The sequence below is a fragment of the Entelurus aequoreus genome, linkage group LG13 (assembly GCF_033978785.1).
Source record: "Entelurus aequoreus isolate RoL-2023_Sb linkage group LG13, RoL_Eaeq_v1.1, whole genome shotgun sequence".
NCBI classification, from domain to species: Eukaryota; Metazoa; Chordata; class Actinopteri; order Syngnathiformes; family Syngnathidae; genus Entelurus; species Entelurus aequoreus.
This window is the reverse complement of record NC_084743.1, coordinates 8,101,400-8,112,808: the sequence shown is the minus strand read 5'-3', so window position 1 is coordinate 8,112,808 and position 11,409 is coordinate 8,101,400. Positions and strand designations below refer to the sequence as shown.

The 11,409-nt window shown below is 42.3% G+C and overlaps 1 protein-coding gene and 1 non-coding gene across 2 annotated transcripts in view; one reads left to right on the top strand and one right to left on the bottom strand.

Moving 5' to 3' along the window:
* dhrs12 (dehydrogenase/reductase (SDR family) member 12) overlaps positions 1-6,556 on the bottom strand; it is a 12,421-nt gene extending 5,865 nt beyond the window's left edge. Inside the window, exons 1-7 of the mRNA XM_062067357.1 lie at positions 6,397-6,556; positions 5,655-5,788; positions 5,427-5,509; positions 5,260-5,352; positions 5,046-5,127; positions 3,417-3,478; positions 3,254-3,358 (exon numbers count right to left, since the gene is read on the bottom strand). Of these exons, the coding sequence (XP_061923341.1) occupies positions 3,254-3,358; positions 3,417-3,478; positions 5,046-5,127; positions 5,260-5,352; positions 5,427-5,509; positions 5,655-5,788; positions 6,397-6,452 (615 nt within the window). The 5' untranslated portion in view covers positions 6,453-6,556. The remainder of the gene's footprint in view (positions 1-3,253; positions 3,359-3,416; positions 3,479-5,045; positions 5,128-5,259; positions 5,353-5,426; positions 5,510-5,654; positions 5,789-6,396) is intronic.
* Positions 6,557-7,222: 666 nt separating this feature from the next.
* Positions 7,223-7,330, top strand: trnal-caa (transfer RNA leucine (anticodon CAA)). Its single transcript has 2 exons — positions 7,223-7,260; positions 7,285-7,330. It is a non-coding gene; the product is annotated as a tRNA-Leu (tRNA).
* The last annotated feature ends 4,079 nt before the right edge of the window (positions 7,331-11,409 follow it).

Here is an 11,409-nt window from a genome sequence, read left to right as displayed (position 1 = left end):
TTGGGAAAGTGGCCGTGCCAGCAATCTGAGGGTTACTGGTTCAAGCCCCACCTTCTACCATCCTAGTCACGTCCGTTGTGTCCTTGAGCAAGACACTTCACCCTTGCTCCTGATGGGCCTGGTTAGCGCCGTGCATGGCAGCTCCCGCCATCAGTGTGTGAATGTGTGTGTGCGAATGGGTGAATGTGGAAATAGTGTCAAAGCGCTTTGAGTTCCTTAAAAAAGGTAGAAAAGCGCTATACAAGTACAACCCATTTACCATTTACCATTTACCTCGCTGGGGGGGAAGGAGCCTGAGCTAGTGCGCGAGGCAGAGAAGTTCCGGCTAGATATAGTCGGACTCACTTCGACGCACAGCAAGGGCTCTGGAACCAGTTCTCTCGAGAGGGGCTGGACTCTCTTCCACTCTGGCGTTGCCGGCAGTGAGAGGCGACGGGCTGGGGTGGCAATTCTTGTTTCACCCCGGCTCAGAGCCTGCACGTTGGAGTTCAGCCCAGTGGACGAGAGGGTAGCTTCCCTCCGCCTTCAGGTGGGGGGACGGGTCCTGACTGTGGTTTGCGCTTATGCGCCAAACGGAAGCTCAGAGTACCCACCCTTTTTGGATTCACTCAAGGAAGTACTTGAGAGTGCTCCCCCGGGTGATTCCCTTGTCCTACTGGGGGACTTCAACGCTCATGTTGGCAACGACAGTGAAACCTGGAGAGGCGTGATTGGGAAGAATGGCCGCCCGGATCTGAACCCGAGTGGTGGTTTTGTTATTGGACTTTTGTGCCCGTCACAGATTGTCCATAACGAACACCATGTTCAAACATAAGGGTGTCCATATGTACACTTGGCACCAGGACACCCTAGGCCGCAGTTCCATGATCGACTTTGTAGTTGTGTCATCGGATTTGCGGCCTCATGTTCTGGACACTCGGGTGAAGAGAGGGGCGGAGCTTTCTACCGATCACCACATGGTGGTGAGTTGGCTGCGATGGTGGGGGAGGATGCCGGACAGACCTGGCAGGCCCAAACGCATTGTGAGGGTTTGCTGGGAACATCTGGCAGAGTCTCCTGTCAGAGAGAGTTTCAATTCCCACCTCCGGAAGAACTTTGAACATGTCACGAGGGAGGTGCTGGACATTGAGTCCGAGTGGACCATGTTCCGCACCTCTATTGTCGAGGCGGCTGATTGGAGCTGTGGCCGCAAGGTAGTTGGTGCCTGTCGTGGCGGTAATCCTAGAACCCGTTGGTGGACACCGGCGGTGAGCGATGCCGTCAAGCTGAAGAAGGAGTCCTATTTGGGTTCTTTTGGCACATAGGACTCCTGAGGCAGCGGACAGGTACCGACAGGCCAAGCGGTGTGCAGTTTCAGCGGTCGCGTAGGCAAAAACTCGGACATGGGAGGAGTTCGGGGAAGCCATGGAAAACGACTTCCGGACGGCTTCGAAGCGATTCTGGACCACCATCCGCCGCCTCAGGAAGGGGAAGCAGTGCACTATCAACACCGTGTATGGTGAGGATGGTGTTCTGCTGACCTCGACTGCGGATGTTGTGGATCGGTGGAAGGAATACTTCAAAGACCTCCTCAATCCCACCAACACGTCTTCCTAGGAGGAGGCAGTGCCTGGGGAATCTGTGGTGGGCTCTCCTATTTCTGGGGATGAGGTTGCTGAGGTAGTTAAAAAGCTCCTCTGTGGCAAGGCCCCAGGGGTAGATGAGATCCGCCCAGAGTTCCTTAAGGCTCTGGATGCTGTGGGGCTGTCTTGGTTGACAAGACTCTGCAGCATCGCGTGGACATCGGGGGCGGTACCTCTGGATTGGCAGACCGGGGTGGTGGTTCCTCTCTTTAAGAAGGGGAACCGGAGGGTGTGTTCTAACTATCGTGGGATCACACTCCTCAGCCTTCCCGGTAAGGTCTATTCAGGTGTGCTGGAGAGGAGGCTATGCCGGATAGTTGAACCTCGGATTCAGGAGGAACAGTGTGGTTTTCGTCCTGGTCGTGGAACTGTGGACCAGCTCTATACTCTCGGCAGGGTCCTTGAGGGTGCATGGGAGTTTGCCCAACCAGTCTACATGTGCTTTGTGGACTTGGAGAAGGCATTCGACCGTGTCCCTCGGGAAGTTCTGTGGGGAGTGCTTAGAGAGTATGGGGTATGGGACTGTCTGATTGTGGCGGTCCGCTCCCTGTATGATCAGTGTCAGAGCTTGGTCCGCATTGCCGGCAGTAAGTCGGACACGTTTCCAGTGAGGGTTGGACTCCGCCAAGGCTGCCCTTTGTCACCCATTCTGTTCATAACTTTTATGGACAAAATTTCTAGCCGCAGTCAGGGCGTTGAGGGGATCCGGTTTGGTGGCTGCAGGATTAGGTATCTGCTTTTTGCAGATGATGTGGTCCTGATGGCTTCATCTGGCCAGGATCTTCAGCTCTCACTGGATCGGTTTGCAGCCGAGTGTGAAGCGACTGGGATGAGAATCAGCACCTCCAAGTCCGAGTCCATGGTTCTCGCCCGGAAAAGGGTGGAGTGCCATCTCCGGGTTGCGGAGGAGAGTCTGCCCCAAGGGGAGGAGTTCAAGTACCTCTGAGTCTTGTTCACGAGTGAGGGAAGAGTGGATCGTGAGATCGACAGGCGGATCGGTGCGGCGTCTTCAGTAATGCGGACGCTGTAATGATCCGTTGATCTACGTTCCCATCCTCACCTATGGTCATGAGCTTTGGGTTATGACCGAAAGGACAAGATCACGGGTACAGGCGGCCGAAATGAGTTTCCTCCGCCGGGTGGCGGGTCTCTCCCTTAGAGATAGGGTGAGAAGCTCTGCCATCCGGGGGGAGCTCAAACTAAAGCCACTGCTCCTCCACATGGAGAGGAGCCAGATGAGGTGGTTCGGGCATCTGGTCAGGATGCCACCCGAACGCCTCCCTAGAGAGGTGTTTAGGGCACGTCCGACCGGTAGGAGGCAACGGGGAAGACCCAGGACACGTTGGGAAGACTATGTCTCCCGGCTGGCCTGGGAACGCCTCGGGATCCCCCGGGAAGAGCTGGACGAAGTGGCTGGGGAGAGGAAAGTCTGGGCTTCCCTGCTTAAGCTGCTGCCCCCGCAACCCGACCTCGGATAAGCGGAAGAAGATGGATGGATGGATGGACATGTCTTGTCTCGCTTCTTCTTCCTCTCCTTCTTTCTTTCAGTAGCAGCATAAAACTCTTCTATGTAAACATTTATTACTCACTTTCCTCTTGAATAGGAACCATGGCAACACAATGGTCCTCACCTTGTTCTGAGCGTAGGCCATGGTCCCATCGAAGGTCCCCTTCTCAAACTGCAGGTCGTCTACATTGAGTTTCTGCGTGAGCATGCCGCCCGAGGACACGGTCACCTGAGGAGACAGGTTTAGTCGCACCCAGCTGAGTTCAGGAAGGTTGAGGGGCACGCACCACTCGTGGGTCCTGGGCCTTCTTCAGGGCGGGGAGAAGAGCTGTGGTCAGGATGTAGGTGCCTGAAAGCAACAACACATCAAGTCCTGGTCCAGCTGCTTGGAACAGTTTTTACTCTTGTCTCACTTGAAGTGGGAGTGAAGAATGTACTACTAAGGTGTGAAGACCTGATACAGTATTATCTCCTACAGATACTACCTGGACTGTAAGATTCCACTACAGAGGGGCCCGGGGCCCACTCAAATATTAAGTGAATTGCTCATCTTACTCCTGATTTGAATGATAGTCAATCATCTAAAAAATTCATCTATTTATTATTATTATTATTGTGTGAATGCTTTACATATAGTTTTTACACCAACATTCATCTATTTATTATTATTATTATTGTGTGAATGCTTTACATATAGTTTTTACACCAACATTCATCTATTTATTATTATTATTGTGTGAATGCTTTACATATAGTTTTTACACCAACATTCATCTATTTATTATTATTATTATTGTGTGAATGCTTTACATATAGTTTTTACACCAACATTCATCTATTTATTATTATTATTATTGTGTGAATGCTTTACATATAGTTTTTACACCAACATTCATCTATTTATTATTATTATTATTATGTGAATGCTTTACATATAGTTTTTACACCAAAATTCATCTATTTATTATTATTATTATTATTATGTGAATGCTTTACATATAGTTTTTACACCAACATTCATCTATTTATTATTATTATTATTGTGTGAATGCTTTACATATAGTTTTTACACCAACATTCATCTATTTATTATTATTATTATTGTGTGAATGCTCTACATTTAGTTTTTACACCAAAATTATTCTATTTATTCTTCTTATTATTATTTTTGTGTGAATGCTTTACATATAGTTTTTATAACAAAATTCATCTATTTATTATTATTATTGTGTGAATGCTTTACATATAGTTTTTACACCAACATTCTTCTATTCATTCTTCTTCTACCTTCCACATTAGTCATCTCATTCAAAGTGTTCCAACTTCAGCCTGTTCAGTCTATTCGGGAATCGCCGGCTTTCCCTTGACACATTCCCAAAATTTCCAGATTTCCCAGAATTCCTGGCTTTCTGTGACATTTTTCCCATTCCAAATAAATTGGTCATTTTTCAACCTTCCACCATTTCCATGTTTCAAAGCATCGCACCTTCAACACATTCCACCATCCTGCACATTCCAACTAGCATCTTTCTAAGTTCAAAACAATTCCAGGAATTCCCATTTTATCACCCTTTTTTCTGTCGACTACTCCTTCCACATTTTTGAAGCCTTCCACTGTGAAAACATTCCTCTTAGTCATCACAGAACACAAAGTTGCTTTAAGAACTTGAACAATTCCTGGTTTTCCTGAAATTCCATAATACCATTTCTCACTTCAAAAACTGTTACTACTTCAACATTTCTTGCCCCATCTAAACAATTCCAACACCAACCGATTCAGCTCATTCAGGACATTCATGCTAATAATCATTTTCAAAAAAATCCCGCTTTTCCCAAAATTCCAGAGAGTTTCCATTGAAATGAATGGGACATTTTTCAAGCCATTCAAAGAAAGTTAGTGGTCCAAAGTTTCTTACCAAGTGTGTTTGTGGCAAAGTTCTTCTCCAGACCTTCCTCTGTTACCTCTCGCTGGTTCACCATACAACCTGCGTTGTTGATCTGCTCACAGGAGGACACCTTTATTGGCGCACACACGCGCACACACACACACACACACACACACACACACACACACACACACACACACACACGCACACACACACACACACAAACACACTGTTGGCCACCTACCAACACGTTGAGGACGTTACTTTGGACAAAACTCTGCGCAAAGTCCCACAGGTGTTTGGCACAGGACATGTCCACCACGTGGACGTGAACGTTCTGTGGGAGAAGAAGCAACAGGAAGGAAGTTGATTGTGTGAAGGAATAAAGTGAAGACAAATTCATTGTCTCACCTGGTTCTTACTTCGCTCCACAATTTCCTGCTTGGCGGCGTCTGCTCGCCCCTTGTTGCGACACACCATGTGCACTGTACCCCCTGCACACACACACACACACACACACACACACATGCACGCACACACATGCATGCACACACACACACACACACACACACACACACACACACACACACACGTGTCGCCTCACACACAACATATAGGAGTCCAGCGTCACCTCCTCACCTCGGTTGGCTATTTCCTGTGCCGTGGCTTTTCCCAGGCCGCTGTTGGCGCCCGTGATCATGAAGGAGCGCCCGCTCAGGTCCACTTCCAGGTCGGCCGCCACGAAATGCTTGGCAGCCGCCTCGTAGCCGCTCCTTTGGGGTTAAAGGTCAAACAGTATTTGCTGACAGGGTGTGTTGGAATTATAACACATTTGATGAATTCAATGTTCATCAAATTGACAATGTTTGATTATTAACCGACAATAATAACACCTGACGTCACTTTGGACGGTCATGCATTTATTTCAAAAAGAATATAAATAGGTGAAACTTCCTGAAGGGTCTTTAAGTGAACACAGTGTAAACAAAAACAAACATAGATGACAGATAAGTAGGTTAAAGTTATTAACACATTGTAAACAAAAAGAAACATAGATGACAGATAATTAGGTTAAAGTTATTAACACAGTGTAAACAAAAACAAACATAGATGACAGATAAGTAGGTTAAAGTTATTAACACATTGTAAACAAAAACAAACATAGATGACAGATAATTAGGTTAAAGTTATTAACACAGTGTAAACAAAAACAAACATAGATGACAGATAATTAGGTTAAAGTTATTAACACAGTGTAAACAAAAAGAAACATAGATGACAGATAATTAGGTTAAAGTTATTAACACATTGTAAACCAAAACGTCAGAAAGGTAAATGGCTAGTGTTTATTGAGGTATTAGAGTGTGTCTTTCCAACTCACTTGGTGTATTCGTTGAGTCCTTTGACAAACCACACGGCGTTCCTGAACATGGACATAGTTTGATCTCCAAAGTGACGAACTTGAAGCCTCTTTTTCTTACAAAACCTCTCAAGGTTTACGTGTCGTCATCATGGAGTAGTGGGCGGGACCCGGAAGTCAGGATTATGTAGTAGTGGGCGGGACCCGGAAGTCAGGATTATGTAGTAGTGGGCGGAACCCGAAAGTCGTTTGGTTTGCTGGAGCGGGTCACAGCGCCACCAGTGGAGCGGAGTGCAACTACTGATTAGCAACAGGAGCTAATTGCGTGGGTGTCATGTTTGCTATACTTTACAAACACGTGGAGTTTTCTCCCAGAAAAAGCACAAAAGAGTTGTGTGTAGACATTTATAAAATGTAACTTATTATTGTCAGGATGGCCAAGTGGTCTAAGTTGTGTGTAGACATTTATAAAATGTAACTTATTATTGTCAGGATGGCCAAGTGGTCTAAGTTGTGTGTAGACATTTATAAAATGTAACTTATTATTGTCAGGATGGCCGAGTGGTCTAAGTTGTGTGTAGACATTTATAAAATGTAACTTATTATTGTCAGGATGGCCAAGTGGTCTAAGTTGTGTGTAGACATTTATAAAATGTAACTTATTATTGTCAGGATGGCCGAGTGGTCTAAGTTGTGTCTAGACATTTATAAAATGTAACTTATTATTGTCAGGATGGCCAAGTGGTCTAAGTTGTGTGTAGACATTTATAAAATGTAACTTATTATTGTCAGGATGGCCGAGTGGTCTAAGTTGTGTGTAGACATTTATAAAATGTAACTTATTATTGTCAGGATGGCCAAGTGGTCTAAGGCGCCAGACTCAAGGTGCAACTCCTTCTTTGACGGGACTTTTGGTCTCCGAATGGAGGCGTGGGTTCAAATCCCACTTCTGACATTCCTTTTATTAGCAGCGCTGTTGTTGCCATTAAAACTAAACATGACCATTTTAATATTTCTACTTTATTCTCATTCTGCTTGTGTTTTTAAAAGTTACTCCATCTTTGTTGACCTGACACACGTTTCTTGTTGTTGTTGTTGTTGTTGTTGTTGTTGTTGTTGAATTGAACTCAACTAAATTCAACTACACATGTGTACCTAATGAAGTGGCTGCAAGTGCATGCAAGACAATGTGCGACATCCTATTTTGTACATGAGTATTTATTGAAATAAAACATTTATGTACAAGAGTATTTATTGAAATAAAACATTTATGTACATGAGTATTTATTGAAATAAACATCTATGTACATGAGTATTTATTGAAATAAATATTTATGTACATGAGTATTTATTGAAATAAATATTTATGTACATAAATATTGAGTATTGAAACAAATATACTCTTTGCGCACGCGTAGACTCATCGTGACTTCCGGGGCCGATTGTTTAGTGACATACACTGGTCTAACAAGGCCTAGCTTCCGGTTACAACCTTCAAAATAAAAGTGTTAGCGGAAGTAGATGCCTAGCCAGTCGTAATAAAGTATTTCTCCCATAAAGTGCCTCCTAGGGTATCAAATTCACTCTAAATAAAAGTCCTTAACTGTAAATAAACAAATATATAGTGGTCTTTAAAGAAGCTTCTACTACACTTTCACACTTGTACCACTAGGTGGTAATGTCGGACATCTAATGTGTGCTTACACTGCTACTACACTTTCACACTTGTACCACTAGGTGGTAATGTCGGACATCTAATGTGTGCTTACACTTCTACTACACTTTCACACTTGTACCACTAGGTGGTAATGTCGGACATCTAATGTGTGCTTACACTTCTACTACACTTTCACAATTACACTTCCGGCACACTCGCGTTGCAAAATACACTTTAGAAACCATCTTGTTCCTCTTTCATACATTGCTGAATTTAATGTACACTTGCACTTATTATAAAATAGTTGTATAATTGTTGGTTGTCACATGTTAAGGTGGTGTTTTTTTTTGTTTTTGTTTTTTTTGTTTTTTTTAAAAGTTTTATTTATACATTTCAACATTTCAACAATCAAATAAGTACAAAAGTAGTACAAAACAGTACAAAAAGAATACAAAGCAGCGCCAGGGGGTTATAAATTCAAAGTAACTAAAATAGAATGCAAAAAAAAACATATATATAATATAAACAAAGTGCAAAGCCATAGGCTCACTCAATTTCAGTAAACAACTCAAATTTGGAACACAGCATAATCGTCTTCTGGTTGCTAGAGGTAGAGAGTGTCTTCATGTACACTTCTAACTCTTTTTTAAAGGCACAAAAGACAGGTCGGGTATTGAGAAACTTACATTTATGAATATAAAACTTAGCCAATAGTATAATGAGGTTGCAAAGGTAAAATTCCTTTTCAAATTTTTGTTCATATAGTGTAAAACCAAATATCACATCTTTAAAACAAAGCACAAATGTGTCATGAATATTGTCCAGGATGAAGCCACAGATGCCTGCCATAGTGATGGAGTGCTTTCACAAGTCCAAAACAGCTGGTAAACAGTCTCTGGATGCATGTTACATAAGGTGCAGGTAACATAAGGTGCACCATGCATGTTACATAAGGTGCAGGTAACATAAGGTGCACCATGCATGTTACATAAGGTGCAGGTAACATAAGGTGCACCATGCATGTTACATAAGGTGCAGGTAACATAAGGTGCACCATGCATGTTACATAAGGTGCAGGTAACATAAGGTGCACCATGCATGTTACATAAGGTGCAGGTAACATAAGGTGCACCATGCATGTTACATAAGGTGCAGGTAACATAAGGTGCACCATGCATGTTACATAAGGTGCAGGTAACATCAATGTCCTTCTTGTATCTAACCATCACAGTCTTTACAGGGTAATAACCAGGAATGATTTTAAAAGATATCTCTTTGACTTTGTTGGTAAGTAAATACCTGTTAGGAAGGGACCATGTTTTGACCCAGCAGATGTCATTCACAATATTATTCCAGAGCGCAATTACATAGGAGACAGACACACAATCATTTTGGAATAAGCTGCGGATTTTTCTGTTATTTTTCTGATCAAAGCAACGTTTCCCCACAGGAGTGTCAAGTGGATCATTCACCATTTTTACAGCAGAAAGAGGAGATGAGTACAACATAACAACACCCGTTGGAATGGCATCAAATACAATGGCAAATTGTTTGGGAGTTACAGGGACCTTAAAGTGGTTGAGAAATTCTTGGTAATTAAAAAGTTGACCTTCCTTATTGAAAAGCTGACTCACTAAAATAATATCATTGTTGAACCAATTGTTGAGGAAAAGAGATTTCCTTTGGTAACATATATCTTTATTGTTCCAAATGAAGTATTTGGTAGGTGAGAAGTAGTGCTTGTATATAAGAGAGCATGCCAGAAGGGATTGTTTGTGGAAGTTTGAAAGAGCAACAGGAATCCTATCAATGTTGTAGTTACACAATAGCAAACATTTTAGGCCTCCAAGGTTAGAAAATACATGATGAGAAATGAAGTTCCAAATTGAGGTAGGGTCTTTCAAATAGTGTCGTATCCAATTCATCTTGAAGGTGTTGTTTAGTGTAGTGATATCCAGAAAGTTTAGACCACCCTGATTATAATTGTTCATTATAACAGATTTCTTAATATAATGAATTTTATTTTTCCAAACAAAGTCAACAAGTATTTTGTCAATAGTTTTACATATTTTTTGGTTAACATCTAAAGAAATAGCCGCATACGTAAGCCTGGAGATACCTTCTGCTTTGGAAAGCAAGGTTCTGCCTTTTAAGGATAAATCTCTCTGTAGCCATTGGTTCAATCTTTTTTTAGTTGTTTCTACAATTGGATTAAAGTTCAAGACCGATCTAGAACTCTGATTTTTAGTGATAAGTATTCCTAGGTAATTAATACTATCCTTAACTGGAATTTGACATCATTTCACATCTCTTCACAGCCATTAGTTCACACTTATTCACATTCAGACGGAGACCAGAAGCCAAGGAAAAAACATGAATCACATCCAAGGCAAGAGGAATTTGAGAAGAGTCCTTCAAAAAGAGTGTTGTGTCATCAGCCAGTTGGCTGATAGTTATTTCTCTGTCTAATATAGAGATCCCCTTTAAACAACTAGATTTTATATGAACCGATAGCAATTGGGTGGCTAACAAAAATAAATATGGAGAAATAGGACAACCTTGCCGTATCCCACGTTTTAATTCTAATCTTGGGGATGTGCCAGATTTTAGCTTTATTGAACTATTGCCATTGCAGTACAAAGTCTTGATTGTTTTGTGGAAAAAATTGCCGAAGCCAAATTTGTCAAGTGTCTTGAAGATAAATTCATGTTCGATCGAGTCAAAAGCTTTGTAGAAGTCCAGGAAAAGCAGGAATCCTTCATCATTAATGACCTCTGGGTAATCCAGTATGTCAAGTACAAGCCTGATATTATTCCAAATGTGTCTCCCTCTCATAAATCCTGACTGTGTCTCATCAATTATGTCATCCAGAACCAATTTTAAACCTTTAGCAAAAATAATAGCTACAATCTTATAGTCATTGTTTAGGAGGCTAATTGGACGCCAATGATCAATAATCAGTAAATCTTTGTTTGGTTTGGGTATAAGGGTAATGAGGCCTTGTGTTCAAGTTGGAGGAAGGGCACCTGTATCAATACTTTCACAAAACACTTCTAGTAAGAAAGGAGCTAGCTCTTTTGAAAATATTTGATAGAATTCAGATGTAATACCATCCACCCCAGGAGATTTGTTATTTTTTAAACTATTAATTGATTCCACTACTTCCTTGAGACAGATTGGACGGTCACAGAATCCCTGGTCAGCTGTGCTGATTGACTTAGTTTCAGTTAAGGCATCCATAAACGAAATAGCATCACTTTCACAGTATTGACTATTGTATCATTTTTTGTAAAATTGAGAACAATAATTTGCAATCTGTTTTGCATCATTGCAAATCAAATCGTTTATTTTCAGTTGATCAATGGTGTTGTTTTGAG